Below are 25,385 nucleotides of genomic sequence, written 5' to 3'. Positions count from 1 at the left end.
TTCCTATCTGAGAATTTCTATTAATACTGTACACTAGACAATATATTGCTCACAAGCCTAATGGTGCAGACAAAATAAAGAATCTTGTGTTGCTTGCTAGATTCATAGCTGAGTTTTTCTAGTAGCTTGGTTGTGTAGTGGAGGAGGAGGAAGTGGGGTGCATCAAGGGGAGTTGAATTTATAAAATTCAGGTACAACTATTAGATATAGCTGCAGTATTACAACAATTGATTCTCAATGAAACTCTGGCAGCAAAGTGGAGAGACAGTTCTTTTTGATTGTACATAGCACAATGTATGTTTCTGCCCTTGCTATTTTATTTGATAACTTCCTAGGAGTTTTGTACCGCTATATGTTTCTTCAATAATTGTAGTCTGCACCTGCAAATAGTAACTTGATCATTTGAATTTGATACAGTGCAAAAATTATTCATAATTCTCAAAGATGGTAGATTTTAGTTAGGATTGAACATAGATTCCACATTTTTTTTGTTTCAGCCCATGTCTTTCTAGATCCAGACTATATATTTTCACAACTGAACTAAAGGTGTGGTCGCAATTTCTGAGCTGAAGTAAAATTCAGTTTTGAAGAATTGGCATTGATTGAAGTTGCAAGTTCTGCTGGAAATTCTTGCTGGAAACACCTTTTAACAGGCTTCTGCAAAATGATGATATAGTATGTTTTTTTTTAATATTCCTGGCCTTTTAAAAAGGATTGCAACAGAGGACTGATGTGAGGTGAAATGTAAACAGCTTGGGAAAGACAGTTAGAAAGATTGCTAACTTTGTACTTAATGTTATACTGGATCTTCTTATTTAAGGAAAGAATGCTGAATCATGACTTGCAATTTTCAAGAAAGGGTTTATCTGGTGATTTAATCCAAAAACGAAATGGTAAGAATTTTTAAAGTTGCTTTATTGATCAGTAGCATTGAAATTATTCAGAAATTGACAACTATCTATGATGATTAAGAGTTTACTATCAAAAGTCTTTAACTCAGAAGCTATCAGTTTTAAAAACTGGGGTATTTCATACACTGCTAATAGCATCCTGCTACACTGATATCCAAAGTCTGCCTCCCAGTCTCAGCCCATCTATGGGGAAGTGGGGAGGTTGTGGGGGAGGGGGAGGGGGGGGGGGGGTGAGGAATTAAAAAACTTCATCCATGCTTTTGTTACGTCCACATTTTGACAATTCCGTTGCTTGCCTGAGCAGTCTGTATCTTCCAATCCCTCAAATCCCCTGTTGGAGAAAATTAATGTAGCTGTTGGAATCTGCACAGAAAGCAAACAAAATTGCCGGAGATCAGTCGTCGGCAGCATTCATGGAGAGAAAGCAAGATAATATTTCAAGTCCAGATGACTCTTCATCACAGCACTCTAAAATCACTTGGAGTACTTAGACAGGGATTACAGGTGGGGGAGGTTGCTGATAGCAGAATGGTGACTGTATTCATTCGTTTTCATGCTTAAAATTTTGAGTTTTGTCTGAGGCATGCATACTTCCTCCAATCCTGCAATTCCTCTATTTTCTTTCTTTCTACTTTGTTAGGATATAGATTTTTTTATATCACTCACCTGTGGACATAAACAGGGATTCAGTGTAATTGAGAGATAATGGGAACTGCAGATGCTGGAGAATTCCAAGATAATAAAATGTGAGGCTGGATGAACACAGCAGGCCAAGCAGCATCTCAGGAGCACAAAAGCTGACGTTTCGGGCCTAGACCCTTCATCAGAGAGGGGGATGGGGGGAGGGAACTGGAATAAATAGGGAGAGAGGGGGAGGTGGACCGAAGATGGAGAGTAAAGAAGATAGGTGGAGAGAGTATAGGTGGGGAGGTAGGGAGGGATAGGTCAGTCCAGGGAAGACGGACAGGTCAAGGAGGTGGGATGAGGTTAGTAGGTAGGAGATGGGGGTGCGGCTTGGGGTGGGAGGAAGGGATGGGTGAGAGGAAGAACAAGTTAGGGAGGCAGAGACAGGTTTGACTGGTTTTGGGATGCAGTGGGTGGGGGGGAAGAGCTGGGCTGGTTGTGTGGTGCAGTGGGGGGAGGGGACGAACTGGGCTGGTTTAGGGATGCAGTAGGGGAAGGGGAGATTTTGAAACTGGTGAAGTCCACATTGATACCATATGGCTGCAGCGTTCCCAGGTGGAATATGAGTTGCTGTTCCTGCAACCTTCGGGTGGCATCATTGTGGCACTGCAGGAGGCCCATGATGGACATGCCATCTAGAGAATGGGAGGGGGAGTGGAAATGGTTTGCGACTGGGAGGTGCAGTTGTTTGTTGCGAACTGAGCGGAGGTGTTCTGCAAAGCGGTCCCCAAGCCTCCGCTTGGTTTCCCCAATGTAGAGGAAGCCGCACGGGTACAGTGGATGCAGTATACCGCATTGGCAGATGTGCAGGTGAACCTCTGCTTAATGTGGAATGTCATCTTGGGGCCTGGGATAGGGGTGAGGGAGGAGGTGTGGGGACAAGTGTAGCATTTCCTGCGGTTGCAGGGGAAGGTGCCGGGTGTGGTGGGGTTGGAGGGCAGTGTGGAGCGAACAAGGGAGTCACGGAGAGAGTGGTCTCTCCGGAAAGCTGACAGGGGAGGGGATGGAAAAATGTCTTGGGTGGTGGGGTCGGATTGTAGATGGCGGAAGTGTCGGAGGATAATGCGTTGTATCCGGAGGTTGGTAGGGTGGTGTGTGAGAACGAGGGGATCCTCTGGGGGCGGGGTGTGAGGGATGTGTTGCGGGAAATACGGGAGACGCGGTCAAGGGCGTTCTCGATCACTGTGGGGGAAAGTTGCGGCCCTTAAAGAACTTGGACATCTGGGATGTGCGGGAGTGGAATGTCTAATCGTGGGAGCGGAGGCAGAGGAATTGGAATAGGGGATGGAATTTTTGCAGGAGGGTGGGTGGGAGGAGGTGTATTCTAGGTAGCTGTGGGAGTCGGTGGGCTTGAAATGGACATCAGTTACAAGCTGGTTGCCTGAGATGGAGACTGAGAGGTCCAGGAAGGTGAGGGATGTGCTGGAGATGGCCCAGGTGAACTGAAGGTTGGGGTGGAAGGTGTTGAAGTGGATGAACTGTTCGAGCTCCTCTGGGGAGCAAGAGGCGGCGCCGATACAGTCATCAATGTACTGGAGGAAGAGGTGGGGTTTGGGGCCTGTGTAGGTGCGGAAGAGGGACTGTTCCACGTAACCTACAAAGAGGCAGGCATAGCTGGGGCCCATGCGGGTGCCCATGGCCACCCCCTTAGTCTGTAGGAAGTGGGAGGAGTCAAAAGAGAAGTTGTTGAGTGTGAGGACGAGTTCAGCTAGGCGGACCCCTTCACCCGCTTCCAACACAAGTCCTCCTCCTGGACACCACCGCCAGGCCTCCTACCCTCCCTCGACCTCTTCGTCTCCAACTGCCATCGAGACATTAACCGCCTCAACCTCTCCACCCCTCTCACCCACTCCAACCTCTCCCCCGCAGAACGGGCAGCCCTCCGCTCCCTCCGCTCCAACCCCAACCTCACCATCAAACCGCAGACAAGGGTGGCGCAGTGGGTAGTATGGCGCACTGACCTCTACATCGCCGAGGCCAGACGCCAACTCTCCGACACCACCTCCTACCGCCTCCTCGATCATGACCCCACACCCGAGCACCAAACCATCATCTCCAACACCATTCACGACTTCATCACCACAGGGGACCTCCCACCCAGAGCCTCCAACCTCATTGATCCCCAACCTGGCACGGCCCGTTTCTATCTCCTTCCCAAAATCCACAAACCTGCCTGCCCTGGTCGACCCATCGTCTAAGCCTGCTCCTGCCCCACCGAACTCATCTCCACCTATCTGGACTCCATTTTCTCCCCTTTGGTCCAGGAACTCCCCACCTACGTCCGTGACACCACCCACGCCCTCCACCTCCTCCAGGACTTCCAATTCCCTGGCCCCCAACACCTCATATTCACCATGGACGTCCAGTCCCTGTACACCTGCATTCCGCATGGAGATGGCCTCAAGGCCGTCCGCTGCTTCCTATATCGCAGGCCCGACCAGTCCCCCTCCACCGACACTCTCATCCGCCTAGCGGAACTCGTCCTCACACTCAACAACTTCTCTTTTGACTCCTCCCACTCCCTACAGACTAAGGGGGTGGCCATGGGCACCCGCATGGGCCCCAGCTATGCCTGCCTCTTTGTAGGTTACGTGGAACAGTCCCTCTTCCGCACCTACACAGGCCCCAAACCCCACCTCTTCCTCCAGTACATTGACTGTATCGGCACCGCCTCTTGCTCCCCAGAGGAGCTCGAACAGTTCATCCACTTCACCAACACCTTCCACCCCAACCTTCAGTTCACCTGGGCAATCTCCAGCACATCCCTCACCTTCCTGGACCTCTCAGTCTCCATCTCAGGCAACCAGCTTGTAACTGATGTCCATTTCAAGCCCACCGACTCCCACAGCTACCTAGAATACACCTCCTCCCACCCACCCTCCTGCAAAAATTCCATCCCCTATTCCCAATTCCTCTGCCTCCGCCGCATCTGCTCCCACGATAAGACATTCCACTCCCGCACATCCCAGATGTCCAAGTTCTTTAAGGGCCGCAACTTTCCCCCCACAGTGATCGAGAACGCCCTTGACCGCGTCTCCCGTATTTCCCGCAACACATCCCTCACACCCCGCCCCCCGCCACAACCGCCCCAAGAGGATCCCCCTCGTTCTCACACACCACCCTACCAACCTCCCCTGGATACAACGCATTATCCTCCGACACTTCCGCCATCTACAATCCGACCCCACCACCCAAGACATTTTTCCATCCCCTCCCCTGTCAGCTTTCCGGAGAGACCACTCTCTCCGTGACTCCCTTGTTCGCTCCACACTGCCCTCCAACCCCACCACACCTGGCACCTTCCCCTGCAACAGCAGGAAATGCTACACCTGTCCCCACACCTCCTCCCTCACCCCTATCCCAGGCCCCAAGATGACATTCCACATTAAGCAGAGGTTCACCTGCACATCTGCCAATGTGCTATACTGCATCCACTGTACCCGGTGTGGCTTCCTCTACATTGGGGAAACCAAGCGGAGGCTTGGGGACCGCTTTGCAGAACACCTCCGCTCAGTTCGCAACAAACAACTGCACCTCCCAGTCGCAAACCATTTCCACTCCCCCTCCCATTCTCTAGATGACATGTCCATCATGGGCCTCCTGCAGTGCCACAATGATGCCACCCGAAGGTTGCAGGAACAGCAACTCATATTCCGCCTGGGAATGCTGCAGCCATATGGTATCAATGTGGACTTCACCAGTTTCAAAATCTCCCCTTCCCCCACTGCATCCCTAACCGGCCCAGTTCATCCCCTCCCCCCACTGCACCACACAACCAGCCCAGCTCTTCCCTCCCCCCCCTCCCCCCCCCCCTCCCCCCCCCCCCTCCACCCCCCTCCACCCCCCTCCACCCACTGCATCCCAAAACCAGTCCAACCTGTCTCTGCCTCCCTAACCTGTTCTTCCTCTCACCCATCCCTTCCTCCCACCCCAAGCCGCACCTCCAGCTACCTACTAACCTCATCCCACCTCCTTGACCTGTCCGTCTTCCCTGGACTGACCTATCCCCTCCCTACCTCCCCACCTACACTCTCTCCACCTATCTTCTTTACTCTCCATCTTCGGTCCACCTCCCCCTCTCTCCCTATTTATTCCAGTTCCCTCTCCCCATCCCCCTCTCTGATGAAGTGTCTCGGCCCGAAACGTCAGCTTTTGTGCTCCTGAGATGCTGCTTGGCCTGCTGTGTTCATCCAGCCTCACATTTCAGTGTAATTGAAATGGGACAAACAAACATTGCTTGCACCTAGCTGACTCATGAAATGAGGATAATAACTGAAGTTGTGAAGTAGGCTGAGGTTCTTCCTGTCCACTCATCCTGCTGCTGTATACTGAGTTGCTATTTACAGATGTACCAATAAAAGTAAACCATTTTCCTTCTAAGATATGCCTAGTTTCTATCTGTTAGCTTGAGTTTAAAAAGAACAATGTGGACTGTGACACAGGAGAATGCAAACATTTGGGAGGCTGAGATTTTTCCGGATGATCAAGCACTGTTGGGAAAAACTACAGCAAATGCACAGGGGGGAAAATCAACAAAATTATAAAACATCTCGAAGTTTCTCCAGGACAAAACAACGTTCAGTTGAAACAGATTAAATCCAGCTGATGGCATTTATTTCAGAGATTGGAGCCCATTGATTTTCCTATTATTGAAACTTTACAAGGAGCTGAATTCAATATTAAAACGGGTAGAGGAAAAACAGGATGGGGGGGGAAAAACGGGAGTAAGACGAACAAGCAGCTCTGTGACTGAAATGAGGGACTTGTGTAATATCTGTGCCAGAGGCTGTTTTGGGAGTGATTTACCAATATCAATTAAAGGGATACTTGCATGAGCAAATACCAGTCCTAAGGCTTAGATCCTATCCACGCTGTGTAAACATGGGTTTTATTTGGTTTTTGGACAAAAGATATCTTGAAGAGAATGGTATTTTAATAACTGGTGTGGAGTGGTACATTCTTAGGCAACTATATTCAGATATTCCATTTCACTACCCCCCCTTCCAATTACTGTGCCATTTCTGGATAAATTATGGGGAAAGCCATTGTCCCCTCTCTTTTGACAGCACAACCTTAATACTCATCTACAATGCTAATAGGAAATACATTATAAGGGGTGCCTTAAGCTGTTTATCCTGGCATCTCGAATTGCTCTATTTGATGGAGAAATTATTGGAGTGGTAATTGTTTTAGCGGTCCCTTGGTTGCAGAGTAACTGACTTTTGGAAGAATCCATATTTGAGTAATGAAAACCTTTGGCTGTGTGCCCTTTGCAGTCAGTGCAGCTCCATACCAACATAACTCATTATCCTCCAGACAGGAGGGGTAAAGGGAAGAACTTGTTTGAAGAAAATTGTTAGAACTTGGAGTAGAAGACAGCAATATTTTGCAGTCTATAGCTTCGGTTTACCATGGGCTGCTTTATTTTTCAATTGGTGATTTTTACTCTTTATATATTTCTCAGCCTGTTGTCTTGCAGTAGCTCCCACACAAGAAAAATATTATTGGCTGAAGCCTCTAATTTCATTTCAGGAATCTGAAGAACAGACTCCTGTTGTCTAGATCACACCAAATTATTAGTCTAAACTTGATAGAGGCAAATACACGAGTTTCTAATTCTTTACAAAAATTCAGATAATTTCATTGTGGATGAACTTTTTAGATTGTTTCATGAAATGTCCTTTATTGGAACAGTACTTTTCATGTTTAAATAGGGCCTATTTATAGAGTAATTCTATTAAAGTTTCAGGAATGAGAAGGACATTAACACTTGCAACAAATCATTTTTTGAAGTAACAAGTTTTATTTGAAACAGAATGCAACAGAACTCTGAAAAATGAACTTGGCTTTTATTTTTTGAAAAGAGGTCTTTAATGGACATGTTTCCTGCTTGTAAGTTTTTTTTTGTGAATATTGAATCAATTTTATTTTCTTTGCAAACATTTTAAGATGTTACTTCTGTTTGAGGCTGTAAGATATAGATGCAGACCTTTTCTATTAGTTACTATAATCTTAGGAAAAAAATAAGGAAAATGTTTCCCAGAACGTCAGTGTTGCTATAGTCCTCAGAATTAAAATCATCATTCGTATATCTTGTTTTTAAATTTTAAGGAATGTGTCAGCAGTCTGATTTTAATATTTTCAGTCATTCAGGAAAGCTCCTAGACTTGCAACTTTTGTGCTCTGCTACCCAGTCAGAATTGAAAAATTACATTTTCTTGAAATTCTGTTATATTCAGAGTTTTGTACTGGGAAGTGTAGAAGTGAAAGTATAAGGAATGTGTCTTATTTGGAAGCTATACAAAGTGCACAGGCATAAACAGCAGGGAATCTGTCATTTTCGGACATGATTTGAAATGCTACTGTTCTTTCCTTTTTAATCAACATCACTTAACTTTAAAAACAGTTGAAATAATTCTAAAAATTAATTGTTTATATTGCTTCATTTTATAGATTTTGGAGTTGGAAATAAATTTTCTTGGTTTTACTGCCATTTGATGTTAAAAATGCACACTTCAAACCCCATTTTGTAACATTGATACCAGGCATCCACAGTCCAAGTTAATATCTTAACAGAGTGGATTTTTGAATACTTGAATGCTAAGTAGTTATGTTGGATTTAGCCACCATAAACTAATGTAGGACTTGACGAAGTTGGCTTTTCAGTATTTTTAAACATAATTTGCCTTTGTTCATTGTGGTTTGAATGGGATTTTTTTTCTTTGTATATTGCAGTTTTTCAACTTTTAAAATTTGGTCAAACCATGATTCGAATGCTTGGGATATATTGGTGTTTGAATTTCACAACCAAAAGTGTGACTTAGTTTGGCAAAATCAATTATTGTCTGTTCCAGTAAGGAGAAAAAATAATGCTGCTCCCTCAGTGTGGAATGGCAAGTTTCTGATCAATGTTGGAAAGGGCAAGCAGATGGACGGGGATTGCACCTTTTTTTTCTTCTTTTGTTCAGTTGAGATAATAGTAAGATTTTATAATTTGAATTCAGCAAGATCAACACAGATTATAAATCTCTTTTGTTGAAGTGTATTGTATATAGGATTTGGGAAGCCATGTTGTGATTGTACAAGACAGTGGTTAAGCCACTTTCGGAATACTATGTTCAATTCTGGTCTACCTGCTATAGGAAAGATGTTGTGAAACTTGTAAATCTTTTCTAAACCTTTTCAAGGATGTTGCCAAGGTTGGAGGGTTTGAGCTATAGTGAGATGCTGAATAGGCTGGGGCTTTTTATTCCTGGAGCATTGGAGACTGACAGGTGACCTTGATGTATAAGATCATGAAGGCCACGGATAGGGTGTGGTTTAAGGTGAGAGGGGGAAAGATTTAAAAGGGCCTTAGGGGACAGACAGTGGTGCATGTTTAGAATGATAAGTGGTGGAGGCTGGTACAATCTGGATGTAAATGAACAGGAAGGGTTTACAGGGATATGGGCCTAGATTAATCCGGATACCTGGTTGGCATTGATGAGTTAGACGGAAGGGTCTGTTTCCATGCTGTACATCTGACTCTAAGTATCTGCAAACTGAGAAAATTGACACAACATAACTTTGCTGGAAGTGTCATATGGTTAAGGGGTCAGAAGGAATGCAGAGTGTAATGCAGGATCTTTTAACACGTTGTAGAATTATCTAGGCAAGGGAACCATTGTTGTATCTGTAGCTAAAGTTTCACATAGATGTTAATTCTTTCTTTTGTTTAACAGATCTGTCATGTACACTTAGTCAGGTTTATACAACATGGAAACAGATCTTTTGGTCCAACTTGTTTGCACTGAGCAGACATCCTAAACTGATCTAGTTCCATTTGCCAGCATCTGGCCGATATCCCTCAAAACCCTTCATTTTAATGTTCCCATCCAGATACCTTTTTTAAATGTTGTAATTGTACCCACTGCCTCCCTGAGCACATTCTATATACACACCGCCCTCAGATCCTTGCAAATCTTTCTCCTCTCACCTTAAACCTATGCTGTCTAGTTCTGAAGTCTCCTATCCTGAGAAAAAGATCTTGGCTATTCGCCCTATCCATGGCCATCATTTTGTAAACCTCTACAAGGTCACCCCTAAGTCTTCTCCCCAGGAATAATAAAGCCCCATCCTATTTAGCCTCTCCCTCTAGCTCAAATCCTCCAATCCCAGCTTTCAAAATGCTTTCATGTTTGACAAACTTCTCATTGTGTTGGAATTAAATAAGCATTCATATGATTTTAGGGATACCTCCAACCCATTATGGGTTTTGGTGAATAAATCAAATTGCAATTTTTGTCAAATGATGTGCATGCATACACATTGCATTATTTTCTTCCTCTGTGTACTAGTCTTAATCGTTGGTCTGGATAATCTGATGGCCAAAGTCTTTTCTACAGTGCAAAGTGGAGTTGCAGGTCAGGACCCTGTGGAATCCCAAATGAGGCAGACTATGTGGGAATTCTGTTGGGCAAGTTCTTTGCATTTGAACCCTCTGAAATAATCCTTACATTGAAGAAATGAGAGGGTTACACTTTCCTTAAGTTAATTGTTAGCCAGAACAGTTAAACAATTAAAGACTTGCATGAACTTTTGGGTAATTATTGAGCTGAACCACTCCACATAAAACATCCCCACAAAAACTTACTCTGAGCACTCCCAATACTTACCTCACATTATAACCCCAGACTTGCCTTATATACTTAACTTTCACAGCGGCTGTCCAGGTGTCTGGCTATGTTGATCCACATTTAAATCTCAGAACCTAGCACACTGGCTACAAAAAGGGGTGTGGGTTGAGTTTCCTGCAACAGAGTTTGCTTTGTTTCAGGTATACCCTGCTTCTGAAGCAGCCAGGATCGGAATTCCCAGCTATAAATGCAGACCTCGATAACACTATACAAACTAGAGCAAATCTGACAGTTATCTGGTCCATTGTAATGCAGGTGTATAGTTTTGATGCATATGTTACTCCTTTCTGCTGTGGGGATTTCTAACTTTTTATCTCCTGGAGACTTCAGCTTCTCTGTACATTAAGCTCTCTGGATTTTCTATCTCTGCGTGGTCCACGCTTCTGCCCTAGTGCTTCAGGATGAAGTTTTGCCTTTTGAAGTAGTGAGTTTGCCACCTTGCTGCTTCCACAGCTGTCACTATCTTCACTTGTTGGCAATAGCATTTCAGCTGCTGGCTGGCTGACAGTCATCTTTAAAGTGGTAATGACTTTAAAGTGATAAACTAATATGCTTCAAATCTCTCTCCTGGGTCTTCTGGGTTTCTTCAACTCGTGAGTCAGATCTGTACTGCTGCAACAATGATATTTTCCCAGATGACTATCATTAACACCTTGTAGAATCTGCCACCTCTGCCATTTGCAAGTGTTTTCTGGTAGCTTTCAGTCACCAAGGCTTTTGTCTTGGGCCTAACAACTAGTGATTAATGATACAAGATCTGTCACTGTAGAGTATCTACAGAAGAGACAACAGCTTTTCTTCAGTTTAAAAAGGTTTATTGCATGATAGCAGTAAGTACAGCATTATTTGGTAAGACACGATTGTTAAGAACTTAAGTAGCCAGTAAATATACATCAACTTGCTCAAATTTGGAGCAGAATTGCTTGTCTCCACACAAACCGTGTCACACTGAGCCAATATGACATGAACATTCATTCCTTCAGAAACAATACCTTTATAAAATAGTGGAAGTCTTACCCTAAATAAATCAATGCTGCTCCTAGCGTGGAATGTGTTTTAGGACGGCTGGCTTTTGAGTTGGTGGGCTGATGATCAACTTGTCAGTTGGTAGGGGTGCAGAGAAAACTCTCCAGTCAAGTTCAGTTATCTGAATATCGTCTCTCAAATTTTTCAGGCTTTTAAAAAAAATACTCACTTTGAAATCATGGTCAGCAGGGGAGCACTAGTTTAAAAACAATTGAAATGCAATTGAGGAAGAAGCATTGTACCATTTGGTTAACTTTTAAATGTTACTGATTTATCTTTGTAAATTGCACACAATGCATGTGCTCAGATCTGCTTTTTGTTTTAGGGCACTGAATGTTGCATTTTGTTTGGCTAGTGCCAGTTGCATCAAAGGCACAACCCAGTGGGATTTTTTTGCAAAATCTGGCCAAACACCACCTTAATTATCTACTCCATCTCTATAGTGTCTCTTTTGCCTAATCCTAGCCCCATCCCATCTCACACCATGCCTAGAACAACTTGTCACTGCCAGGATATGCTGGAATTACCTCCACATTCCTGGCATCCATGCCACCTTTTAAAGGTTGTTGTGAACTAGGATATTTCCACTTTAGTCCAGAGCAGCCCAGCTTGTTTCCTGATATCTACGCTATTTGTTCTGATGAAGGATCACAGAACCTGAAACATTGAATTTGCTTATTTGCCGTAGATGGTGCTAAACCTGCTGAGTTTCGCCAGCAGTGTGTTTTTCAGGTTTCCATCATCCATAGTCGGTGGTTTTATTTATTTGCCCTATTCATGGCAGATGAGTAAAATTGGTGACCTGGAATATGGATAGGGACTTGAAGGCTCTGCTGCTTAGTGTTGTGCGGCAGTAGGTGTCCTTCTCCCACAGGACCAGCAATGGAGGCCATGACATCAAACTATCCCAGCCTTATCTAATGTTGCCACCTACTGTGGACAAAACCATCTGTAGGAATGACTGCCACTAAAGGAAGCAGGTCAATGTTGTCCTCCCTTCTGCCAGTGTAAGTGCCACCATCTTCTCTGCAATACCTTACTATATATTTCTGTCATTGTGCCAACCACCCACCATTGTTCATGCTCTGCCAGTGTCACTGTTAGCTGTAATACCTTCTATCACTGACTGATTCAAGTCACACTCCACAGCGCCACCCCATAAACCAGGGCCTCCAGATCCCTGTTCAAAAAGTGGAGCGTCAATTTTCCCTTGTCTGCTGTGTCTGGAGTAGATACCGGGGGGCAAGTCTAGACTGGTGACAGTCCAAGCGAACAATGGCTTTTTGAGGGATGGCACTGGCACCAGGGATGCCTATCTATTCTGGGATACCCGAACTGTGGTAATTTGTTCCAAATGCAGCAAGTGGTAGAATGAGTGGTGGATGGGCAATAGGGGTATGGTAAATAGTTGAGGTGAGTTTGGCGAGTGATCTTACTGGGTCTCATGAGAATATCTCTGTAAAATTTCATGAAGCTTGCAGCCAAAATATAGGATGCAGCGCCTGGTGTTAACATTCGTACAAACATGTTTGTTATTGTAGAATCTGTACACTCAAATTTAAAAGCAAATTGTTTGAACTCTTAGTTGGATGTTAGAAATTTGAATTATGATAAGTAGCATAAAGTTGAATAGTGTGGTTCATTAAAATGCAACAGTGACATTGTCATTTTCTCATATTTTAATTATATTTACATATGGGATTGCATTATAAATCTTCACATTGTAATACTAAAACAGGGTTACAAAAATTGATATGAGTGTAGGAAATATATCCCATTTACTACGTTTTCGCCTCCTGTGTTGCACAAAGGAGTCAGCACCAAATATGGCAGTGTGAAATAGAGGTTCAGGGATAACTGTGGCAGGACATGATGCACTGCAGCCTCAGTTTTTATGATACATTATTTTTATCAATTAGTTTAATATGCCTCCTAGTTGAATTGTAAAGCCCATCAAAATTTGTGAAACAGAAGTTGAATTGATTTGTAGGCTAATTTACTTTTAGTACAAGTTGAGAGCCTGGGATTGCAAGGTGGAGGATCTACATAAATACTTCAACAAACTTGCATCATGGACACCAGCTAGTCATCTTAAATATGACAAACATGTTCCATTTCTCAACATCTCATTTTGTTTCATTGACCTACTCAACCAAACCTTAAATGTCATATTTTCTGCCTCTGCCATTAACCCCAGAAGTGAATTCCACAGCCTCGTATTTGTCTGAAAAGTTAACTAAAGTGCATGGGGTTTTTATGGTTACTTTTCATTTGTATCTGTATACAGTTGTAAAAATGTGACAACAAGTGGACCAGGACTTGATTCTTTATATAACATTGATTTATCCATGCATAAGATTTTAATTTTTAAGAAACCCCCATTGTGGTTTTCAGGTAAAACAAACTATAATTTTACTTTTCTTTCTATTTCAGAAATTGCCAACAGATGAATGTTTCTTTCATGAAAGATTGGAGCCAAATAACTACAATACATATCGTTCAAAGAAATATGAAAGTTGGTATGTTGCTCTCAAAAGAACTGGACAGTACAAACCCGGACCAAAAACTGGACCAGGACAGAAAGCAATTCTATTTCTGCCGATGTCTGCGAAGTGCTCATAGTCTCTTCCAGCTGTTCCCAAGTTATTTAAAAAGTGGCAATTTCACAAACACAAAACTGACATGACTGTTTTATTGCTGTGAAAGGCACCAGTGTACACAGTATCTTGTCGCCATGCTCGAGTTGTTTTGGCGATTTTTGCAAACTGCAGTAAATCAGCTGTGCAATATCACGCTATACAAAATGTGATTTTTAGTAGAATGTTATCACAGTTTCTTTTTGAAATTATACAGTGTTAAACATCAGAATGTCCTGTATATAATCCCATATACTGGTTTATGTGGTAAATTATCAAGTTAATTTTGGTTCATAACTGTATAACAATTATTTTGATTTAGACTTTAGGTTGATGCTGTGATACAGTATTTACTTATCAAGATATTCAAAGGGTTACATACACTACAGACCCAACAACTGTCACATTTGATTCCCTTACACTAGTTGAACTGGCAACAAGTACACAACTAGAACCAAACATTTAGGTGTTTCATGTTGCCCACTGCCAGATTAAAATATTCATTTTTAAAATATAAATTCAATAATTCATTGGTTCTTTGTTTCGTATGCAGAGTCATAAGTATTTAACTTGCAGTATGTATTGATAGCTATCCAAAAGGTATTGTGGAAATGTTATGTTCATTTTTTGGAATATTGATTTACTTTTTTGAGTTATTAGTGTTTTCTTTTCATTTTGTGTTCTACTTTTGAGGACTGCAAAACAGGCGATGGATTTTTGTAATTATAGGTTGGAATGAGTGGGAGTGACCAAAGAAAAGCAATGATCAATGTGGAGATAGCAAGAACAGCAGATGCTGGAGTCAGACAAGTGTGGAGCTGGAGGGACACAGCAAGCAAGGCAGCATCAGAGGAGCAGGAAAGTTGACATTTCGGGTTGGGACCCTTTGGCAATGGGGACAGAAGGGAACTGGGAAATAAATAGAGAGGACGTGTGGGGCTGGGAAAGGTAGACAGGATGGGGATAAGGGAGTACACGTAGGGAGCGGTGGGGATTGGTCAGTGGGATGGGCAGATATTTGGGAGAGAAAATGGACAGGTTGTGTCAGGTCAAGGAGGCAGGGATGAGAGGGAGGCTTGGACATGGGAATACACAACCTGTCCACTTTCTCTCCCACCTGTCTGCCTCTCCAATCCCACTGACCAAATCCCACCACTCCCTACCTGCATTTATCTATCACCATCCCTAGCCCAACCCCCCTCTCTATTTATTTCCCAGCTCCCTTCGCCCTCCCCATTTATGAAGAAGGGTTCTGACCCGAAATGTCAACTTTCCTTCTCCTGTGATGCTGCCTGTTCTGCTGTGTTCCTCCAGCTCCATTCTGAATGATCAATATATGTTACTTAAATGAATATATGTAAATTAGGTTGGACTGGACCTTGTCCTTTTATGGCTAAGGTCTTGATTAACAAGAATAGCTCTAGCCATTAATATGAACTAAAATAGTATGGATCAATAATGTATTGAGTAAAACTAACAAACCCTATAGGATTATGTGCTTGCTTTTAGCGACATTGAGCATATGACATCGTAACTGTGCTTTAATAAACATAGTTACAGTGAAAGAATACTTTATGTAACTGATGCTCTGGATTGTGACACTGACATTCAAATTTCAACCAAAACAATACAGCATTGATTTGGAAATTAAACACAACCAGACCATCACAAATAGAGTCTCTACTGGATGCATCTCCATGGACACACCTTTTTTTAAAAAAAAAATACATCTGTTTCCCTTCAAAGCTCCCTTCCCTTCCATCCTACATATTATAAGGAGACTGAAGTGAATCTGCTGAGTTAATTCACTTTTTTTGCCTTTTCCCTCTCTGTCCCCCCTCCCCTTGGTGTGGTATTTTGCATAATCTTTCCCAACATTGATTTCATGTGGAAAACATTATACTGTAGCCTGAAGAATGTTATTGAAGGTGGTATAAAACAAATTGGTACATTTATTATAAATTAGCTTCCATTTACCAAGAGTATTGTTTTCAAAGCTGTAAAAGTCCAAAGTATTTTGATGTCTGAAGCTATTATCTTAAGCCTTTGCTACAAACTCTGTTTGCTAGTCACTGTTTGCATACCCATTATTGGCCACTTGGTGAAATTGAGCCAGACTATTTGCATCATTATTATTTGACGAGTTTTCCTATCTGCCTCTGAGCTGGGCTACCAAACACAAAACGACCATCACCGTGACTGCCTGCAAACTCTGAAATACTATCTATCATCCTTCCTTCATCAGCTGCTGAATCCCTCATCTATGTTTTAACCTCCAAATGCAATTATGCAGCTATTCCAATGCTTTCCTGACAACCTCCCACCTCTACCCTTATACCTTTTTTAACATCAATCTAATTCAAAACTGCTGTCAGAATGCTAATTTACACCAAGTCGTGCTTAGCCGTAACCCCTCAAGATGCTGACCAACGTTGCTTCTTGGTCTAGCAATGCTGCAATCTAACTTTTTTTAACCTTTTTTAATCCAAATATTGCCAATTCCCAATCTTGTAGTAGCTTCAAGCTCTCAACCATTTGAGAACTCTGCACTTCTCTGACTCTGGTCTTGTACACATTCCTGGTGACCTCCCACATGTAATATCTTGCCGTTAGCTGCCTAGCTCTCTGCTCTGGAATTCCTTCCCTAAACCTGTCCGCTTCTTTTTTTCCTTAATATATTTGATGTGATGCATATATAGGGTCATATTTGTACAATTAAGTTCTTTAAATGCTTTTAGGATATTTACTCTGATTTTTAAAACAAAAATATAAAAGTAAACCTTGTTGATATACCCAAATATATTCTAAAAGGACACTTGCTGTTTAGTACTCTTTCCCTACTGTTTTTTGTAAAGTTACAAAGAAATGAAAATATGCTGCAAGTTCTTCTGTAAACACAATTTTAAGGAGGAAGAAATGGATGAACCAATGATGATAATTATGAGGCATTTTGTATGTGTCTTTAATTCAGTATTTAAACATATGAACTATGAACCTGAGGGAATCTGTCATTTTCAAAATTTAAGTGATGTATCAGGAAGCTTGGTTTTTACATTTGAATAAAAATGTTGCGAAGATATACTTCTCAACACTGAACAAAATTGGATTTTACCCATTATATAGCTCATCAGTTATTTAATTTGTTTATTTGATTGAACAAACTAGAACAAATTGAATTTCTAATCTTTACAGCAATTATTTTCCTTCAATCTATTTGATTCCATTCAGTTGCACCTTCTCGTATTTCTCTGGTAATTCTTTATGATAAAGCTTGTAAAAAAGCCCTGTATAAACTGCTGGAAATTCTCTCATATTTACATCAATCTTGTCAAAGCCTTCCCTGAATCCATAAAACAACAGCTTGGCTATCCTGCTGGTTATAAGAGTCGTGTGTTCACTTCTGGCCAATTCCTCCAGATCCATCCATTCGCACCGCAGGCATTCTTCTTGGCAAAAACTGATGTCAAATGAGACTGCTTTCAGACGACAAACAATGTACATGTCTGATTTCCCAAAGGCTCCTGGATGGTTATGCTGTTGCCTGATGCTGAGAAGCGATATAAATTTGGACCTTATTCCAGTCTCTTCAAATACTTCTCGCACAGCTGTTTCACCTAGAATTAACAGCCAGATTTAATTTTCAACATTCTTGGAAAGTGTCCGAAGTGATAATGTGAATACCAACATTGAGATTTCATATAGATTAATTGCAAAATTACAGCATTTCCACACCTACAACATCAGCATAAATAAGCTGCAAGCTATTTCATGGCAACTCGTGCATTTTTCAATGCTGGGCTTGTTGGCCTGCTATTTGGAGAGTCATACTGAATACCTGTCAAAGCCCAATGAAGTGCATGTAGCTACATTGCCAGGATGTATATCAGTCACAGCTTTGAGGCATGTCAACTTCCTTCATGGGTTGTACTACCTTACCCTAAGAAATTATTAATTCAGTTTTAGTTAAAAATCACACCCATCACTGGATATCATTAAAAAGAATGTAACTGACTCTATCATGGTACTGTAAATAAGTACTATCAGAACTTCATAAAACTGTACAGGTATTTTTGTGCAAGAAAATCATTTATATCCCATTTCTCGAATGGATATTGTTTTGGACTACAAGAACAGATTATTTTTGCAGTATTCTGCAATAATTGTTCCTGACCACCATATATGGTTACTGTCTTCATTTAACCCATGCATTGTATTTTCCTTTTAAATTGTTCCAGATAGCAATGCTTTAATTTTTGTATACATTACCTGTTTTTATTCAATATATCTAGATTTTCAAGTTTTTGTTTGTTTGCATATGTGGGACGTTATCCATTTTATAGCCGCTTGGTGATCCATACTGTTCCATCTGCAGAGAATAGCAGGGAACCAAGTTTTTGTTTTTTTTAAATTAAATTCATTTAGCAAATGCATAGTGGGGTGGCAGATTACACAAAGTAAAGCACTTCTATCAAAGCTGGTGATAGCAGAGATATATGGTCAATGGGCATTCTGTCATTTTATTCTTCAGTGTCTGTTTCTGATTGTGTATTTCTTAACAATTTAGTATGATACTACAATTTAAACTAAAGAAAATTATTTTTACCAATACATTTTTTGAGGAATGGAATGTTACTTTGAACAAAACTGAAAAGAGTAAGCAGATGTTTAACCTGTGTTAATGGCAATAAAGAGGAAGACCAGATTCATCTTAGTAGATAATTGATTCCATTAAGTGCATGTAATAAAGACATCAAAAAATTGTAACCCAAGGTTGTCAATCGAATCCATTTGTTTGAAGACTTGCAAATGCATGTAAATATTATTCTAAAATGAGGTGTTTTTATCAACTACATTTTAGTTTATTTGATCATCCCTTCATGTTTCTTTTTCAAAGCCTGTTCGTTTTTCATTTGCAGTAGACCAGCAATGATCTCTTCTGTTTCATGGTATATTTTGAAGTGCTCTGAGTATGTTTCCTGGCCCTTTTCTTGACAGTTACTTCACAAGAGACTGATTTGGTTAGACTAACTCTCTCTAAGAAATAAAGTAATTGTTGCAAGGAATTTTATACAAAGGACCTGAACTTTATTGTCTCAGCACAATAAAGTCCCGGCTGAACTGAAAAGAATTCAGTTGATACCCACTAGCGACAGCATACTGGCCTCTGAACAGTTGTAAATCCCTTGCCAATGTGAATATTTATTTTAACATACAGATGTAAATCTGTAAAACAGGTTTAGCTTTATGATATTATAGCATAGACACTGAGCTTTTATGCACAAAATTGTTTAAAAACTTTTGGGCATAAAAGAAACCAGCACAACTGCAAGAATTAGACTGTGTGAGAACAAATTTCAGAATTATCCAATGCATTCTTCATGCAACAAGAGACTGATAAGAGGATGTCTTTTAGTTGGAATTAAAAATGAACTTTTGTTGTACAATTTCAGTTCTGACCTACCTGAACAGTGTGTTCATTTAAATCAAAGTTTTAAACTTTTATAATCTTATTCTCGAAGCACAAGTATTTTCAGGATGTGAGTTTGCTTGCTGAGCTGGAAGGTTCGTTTTCAGATGTTTTGTCACCATTCTAGGTAACATCAGTGAGACTCCGCTGAAGTGCTGGTGTTATGTCTCGCTTTCTATTTATCTGTTTAGGTTTCCTTGGGTTGGTGATGTCATTTCCTGTTCTTTTTCTGAGGATGGTGGATAGGCTCCAAATCTGTGTGTTTGTTGGAGTTCCGGTTGGAATGCCATGCTTCTAGGAATTCTCGTGCGTGTCTCTGTTTGGCTTGTCCTAGGATGGATGTGTTGTCCCAATCAAAGTGGTGTCCTTCCTCATCTGTATGTAAGGATACTAGTGATAGTGGGTCATGTCTTTTTGTGGCTAGTTGATGTTAGTGCATCCTGGTAGCTAGCTTTCTGCCCGTTTGTCCAATGTAGTGTTTGTCACAGTTCTTGCAAGGTATTTTGTAGATGACGTTCGTTTTGTTTGTTGTCTGTATAGGGTCTTAAGTTCATTAGCTGGTGGGTTTGTGGACTACCCTGATGCCAAGAGGTCCGAGTAGTTTGGCAGTCATTTCGGAAATGTCTTTGTAGGGGAGATTGGTTATGGTTTCTGGGCACATTTTGTCTGTTTGTTTGGGTTTGCTGAGAAATCGTCAGATTGTGTTCATTGGGTACCCGTTCTTTTTGAATATGCTGTATGGGTGATTTTCTTCTGCTCTTAGTTCCTCTGTGCTGCAGTGTGTGGTGGCTTGTTGAAATAATGTTCTAATGCAGCTTCATTTGTGGGTGTTGGGATGGTTGCTCCTGTAGTTCAGAATTTGGTCTGTATGAACACAGTCTGCCGATTTCTCAGCAACAAACAGACAAAACGGACCCAGAAACCATAACCACTCTCCCCTACAAAGACATTTCGGAAATGACTGCCAGGCTACTCGGACCTCTTGGCATCAGGGTAGCCCACAAACCCACCAACACACTAAAACAGCAGCTAATGAACTTAAAAGACCCTATACAGACAACAAGCAAAATGAACGTCATGCGAAAAAGAACAGGAAATTGCATCACCAACCCAAGGAAACCTAAACAGATAAATAGAAAGCAGGACATAACACTAGCGCTTCACCGGAGTCTCACTGATGATGATACCTAGAATGTTGATAAAACATCTGAAAACGAGTCTTCCAGCTCAGCGAGCCAACTCTCATCCAGAGCCTCAACCTGAGCTACAAATCTTCTCAAAACTCGCTAACAAGTATTTTCACATCGGCAGTTTTGTGCAAAGGATAAAATGCTGCAGAAAATCCATTAGATTTTTGCCAGTAGCAAACACAGCAATAAAAGATAAACAACTATAAGTCAATGTTTCTGGTTTTTAAGTCCTCCTATAATGGGATGGTCAGTTCTAATCTCAATGTATGTATGAGCACCTACCAGAAACTTTTTACAGACTGGTAAATTTTTTTAAAAAGACCTAAGTTATCAAGATTGTTTAAACATTTATTTTAAAATTGACACAATTAATCTAGCGATCTGTTTCTCCACTAGAATTATTTGCCAGCAGTGGAATTGGTCTTGTACCCTTCAGAATGCCTCCTAAGCACCCAATGATTTGTTTTAACACAATCTGTCTTTCTTTAATAGGTAACATTCAACTGACTAGGTTTACAAAGTAGGAAGTCTTAATCTGATATTTACTTTCTTTAACAACACCCGAATAATTCTTTGTTGAAATAATTTAGTTTTAGTCTATTTAGAATTGAGTTTTATAAGTTAATAATTCAAACACTGTTTTAAAACCCTAACGTGTTTCTCTTACTGTGGAGTTAACAAATCTACAAGTAATGTTTGAATACTGAAGTCTAAGTAAATTCCAAAACAACTAAATTTATTCAAAATAGAAATGCAAATATATTTGAGTATTTATTCTTGCTCTAAATATCTAAGTACAGGAGGGCAGTGGGATGGCATTATTACAGTTGTTGGCTTAACACATTCAAAGCTGCTTTATTTATATGTACTCACCGATATCTTCACCTAGATCAGAGAGGCCTCCTGGAAACTTCCAAGCATATTTTATCTTTTAAAGAGAAATAGAAGTGCAAGTCACTAAAAACAAACTGTTACAAATGTGATGTAATATTACTCGCTACATTTTAAAACTACTTTAAGAGCAAAACCTATTAAAATGCTTTTTGTTGATCTTTTAAATTAAATAAAGCAGTTGCAATTTTTTAAAAGTATGTGAAATGATGAATGTTTCATTCTACTGATGCTCTAGAAACAAATGGAATAGAAGTGTTGAGTTTTGTTTTTTTAAAAAAGGAAGCTTGTTTCCTTTTTAAAAGAAAACAATTGAAAAAATGCTGCTAGTTTTTAAATGAATAGGGAGAATAGAGGAGTTGGTTTTTTTTAAAAATCAAGCTGCTATGTTTTAGAAAACTTGTACAGACTGCAGCAAGGTTGTATCCACACTAATGCATTATTGTATTAACTTTTCAGTAGTGGCCTTTTGAAATGTGTTGACTGTATGTGAATCATGTTTAATGTACTCCAAAAAAAAATTGTATTATGTGGTACTGTCTTGTACTGCACTGGTTTAAAAGTTTTTTTTTGGTCCTGTATTATCTGGTCTAATGTTTAAATACATGAGAATGTTTGAGGTTTTTTTTTGTATTACAATGTCTATGTAATGAAAACATTAAAACAATTGTTCAAGCCAATTCTGGATTGTAGACATTCGTGTAAAGTCTCCCACCAAAAGCATTAAAATGTTTGAACAGTTTTTTGCTATCAACCTGATTTCATGATTATTAGATTAATGAATATGAAATTAATGCAATTTGGTTTAAATAATCTGTACTGATCCTTATATGAAGGAAGCAAAGGGAATGGGAATGCTGTCTATGTTCCACTCATAGAATCCCTAACCGTGTGGAAACAGGTCCTTTGATCTAACAAGTCCACACTGACCCTCTGAAAAGCATCCCATCCAAACCCATCCCCACTACCCATTTTCCCTGTACTTCACCTAAGCTACACATCCTTGAATACTGTAGGTAATTTAGCATGGCCAGTCCACCTAACCTGCACATCTTTTGGCTGTGGGAGGAAACCAGCGCACCCAGCAAAAATCCATACGGACATAAGGAGAATGTGCAAACTCCATACAGACAGTCACCTGAGGTGGGAATCAAATCCAGGTCCCTGGTGCTGTGAGGCAGCAGTGCTAATCACTGAGCCACTGTAGTGGTGGTCTAGAAATTACCTGCATTTAACTATGTTTGAAAATAAGAATTCTACCTTGGATGTTCCAGGAGGAACTACCAGTATCTATCATTTTTCTAGGTGATACGTTAAAATAATGTATTTGTATGGTCCTTGGGCTTGTTCTTACAATCATGGAAAATAGGAGCAATGGAGGGCTGAACTTAAGTAGATCATGCCTGATCTATCTCCTGGACTATTTTCCCCCACACTATCCTCTTATCCTTTTGATGTCTTTACAACAGAAGATTTCTAGATATTAATGATATCTCATGCTGCACCAAGTCACCTACAAATTGGCCTGTGCAATAGCTAGGTAGCATAAGGTGAGTCGTGCTGAAATGTCTCCTCACTAAACTCTCGCTTGCTCAATATATTGTCTTGATTATATCACCTGTTGCAAAGTAATCTAAATTTTTGACACCTGGAAAAGGAGACTCTACTGGATGGTTTCATTTGGGGTATTTAATGCTGTTTATTTGCAAACAAATTTACAGTAAGCACTTAATTCACTATGTCCTCACAATCAAAGAATAATCCCTACCTTTTTGATTTACAAACTGCCCTTGGGTTACATGATCTGAAAACCTATGCCTAGATTTTAAGTCCTGGAGACTTAAAGTGGCAGGCAGAATCTGGATCTGCAAGTCCTGTCAATTTCTGTCTGATCCTGTTTTCACTAAGGGATCTGGGGGATGCAGATCAGAGCCAACAGAATAACTCTCACATGATGGAAACTCAAACTTAACTCAGCCATTTGCGTGGAGTATTTTCAGAGTGAGCACAAATGTTTGTGGAGAATGATTAATGGGCTGGGGTTTTCATGTGGAGGGGTGGGTGTAGAGAATCTGGAAACTTCCTGGATTGATATTGCCAATGCAGCAGAAAGGGTCTTTGAGGGCATGATTCTTTATTCCCTGGAGTTGGGTGTGAGCTTGAAATAGTCTGCCATCCCCATAAACAGTTTGGAGTTGGCCACAGATTTCCAAGTGCCAAATTGGTGGAAATAGACACAATAGTATCATTGGGGAAGCACCTGGACCAATAAGTGACTAGGAAGGGAAGAAAGGGATATAGATCCTGCAAGTGAAGACAGTTTTACTATGGAAGGACAAAATATGTCAGCACAGGCTTGGAGAGCTGCTTGTGCTTTGTTCACATGGATGAGATCCAATTCTGGAATTCCAGCTCCCTCCAAATTTCGTTAGTATAGGAGGTCTCCAGAAGCTGACTTGACTTCGTGAAAATTGCAGGAAAGCTAGGACATTCCCATCTTCATAGTACCAGGCATGAGATGGCCTGCTGACATCCTCCTCCCATGCTAACGAAATTTGGAGGGAGCTGGAATTCCAGAATTGGATCTCATCCATGTGAACAAAGAACAATACAGCACAAGAAGAAGCTCTCCAAGCCTGTGCTGACATATTTTGTCCTTCCATACTAAAACTGTCTTCACTTGCAGGATCTATATCCCTTTCTTCCCTTCCTAGTCACTTATTGGTCCAGGTGCTTCCCCAATGATACTATTGTGTCTATTTCCACCAGAACCTCTGGTTGTATATGCTAGACACCCTCACCACTCTTTGAAAAACATATCTCGCACGCCTCTTTTAAACTCCAACACGCCACCCCCCTCAACCTCCCTCCCTCTCTCTCCTTAAATCTTTGTCCCCTAGTAATTGACCCATCCATTCTAGAGGAAAAAGCCTCATACTTTCCATTCTATCCATGGCATCCACAATCTTATAAATATCTATCTGGTCGCCCCTCAACCTCCTGTGTTCCAGTGAAAACAATCTCGATCGATCCAACATTTCTTTCCCCCATATCAGGCAACATCCTATTAAACCTTTTCTGGACCCTCTTCAAAGCATCCACAACCCTCTGGTTGTGTGGTGACCAGAGCTGTGTGCAATATTCCAACTGTGACCTAACTAAAGTCTGTAAAGCTGCAACATTGCTCGCTTATCCTTCAACTCACTGCCCCTTCCAAAAAAGGCAAGCATGCCATAGCGCTTTTTTTAAAACTACCTATCTACCTGCACTGCCATCTTTAGTGATGTCTGGACCTGCACATCAATACTCTTAAGGGCTCTACCATTCACTGTATAATTTCCACGTACACTTGACCTTCCAAAATGCATCACCTCATATTTGTCCAGATTAAACACCATCTGCTTATAGTCTTCTGGGACCTCATTCATAGCCAAAGAGGGTACAAAGATGTCTATCAATGCTCCAGAAATTTGTTCTCTTGCCTCCCTCAATATTTTGGGATGGTCTGTGTAATCTCCCAACTCTGCAAAAATCTAGCCTAATACATCAAAGAACTGTTAATTTTTAAAAAATGCCATTTAAAAATGCATAAGATGAACTACCTTTCTGGGTGTCAGAGCTGAAAAATCTATTCTAGCAAATTCAATACGTGTTTCTTCACAATGCTAAGTGCTATCATCACAGCATTCTGACTGCTTTCTGCAACCAGTGGGGCTTATAATTCTGTTTGATTGACAATTTAGATATTATTGAAGAATTGGCTGTCTTTAATAGTTATAAATACAAATGTTTATTTTTATGCAGGATTAGTTACATGGATGTTAAACAACTGAATGGACTTCTATGAAAAAAAATTTATTTTTATTAATCATAAAGTCTGTTTCAGATATTTATTACTTTATTTA

General features: G+C 41.0%; 2 protein-coding genes across 5 annotated transcripts in view; one reads left to right on the top strand and one right to left on the bottom strand.

Annotated features, from left to right (window-relative positions):
- fgf2 (fibroblast growth factor 2) overlaps nt 1–20,331 on the top strand; it is a 96,065-nt gene extending 75,734 nt beyond the window's left edge. Inside the window, exon 3 of the mRNA XM_048531233.2 lies at nt 13,730–20,331. Within this exon, the coding sequence (XP_048387190.1) occupies nt 13,730–13,918 (189 nt within the window). The 3' untranslated portion in view covers nt 13,919–20,331. The remainder of the gene's footprint in view (nt 1–13,729) is intronic.
- nudt6 (nudix (nucleoside diphosphate linked moiety X)-type motif 6) overlaps nt 11,114–25,385 on the bottom strand; it is a 119,302-nt gene continuing 105,030 nt past the window's right edge. For all 4 annotated transcript variants that reach the window (XM_048531210.2, XM_059644592.1, XM_048531219.2 and 1 more), the window contains 2 exons: nt 21,463–21,517; nt 11,114–17,546 (listed from right to left, as the gene is read on the bottom strand). In XM_048531210.2, coding sequence (XP_048387167.1) covers nt 17,143–17,546; nt 21,463–21,517 — 459 coding nt within the window. In that variant the 3' untranslated portion in view covers nt 11,114–17,142. The remainder of the gene's footprint in view (nt 17,547–21,462; nt 21,518–25,385) is intronic.

This window comes from Stegostoma tigrinum, chromosome 1 (assembly GCF_030684315.1).
Source record: "Stegostoma tigrinum isolate sSteTig4 chromosome 1, sSteTig4.hap1, whole genome shotgun sequence".
NCBI lineage: Eukaryota > Metazoa > Chordata > Chondrichthyes > Orectolobiformes > Stegostomatidae > Stegostoma > Stegostoma tigrinum.
The sequence above is the reverse complement of the archived record's forward strand: the minus strand, read 5'-3'. Positions and strand labels throughout refer to the sequence as shown.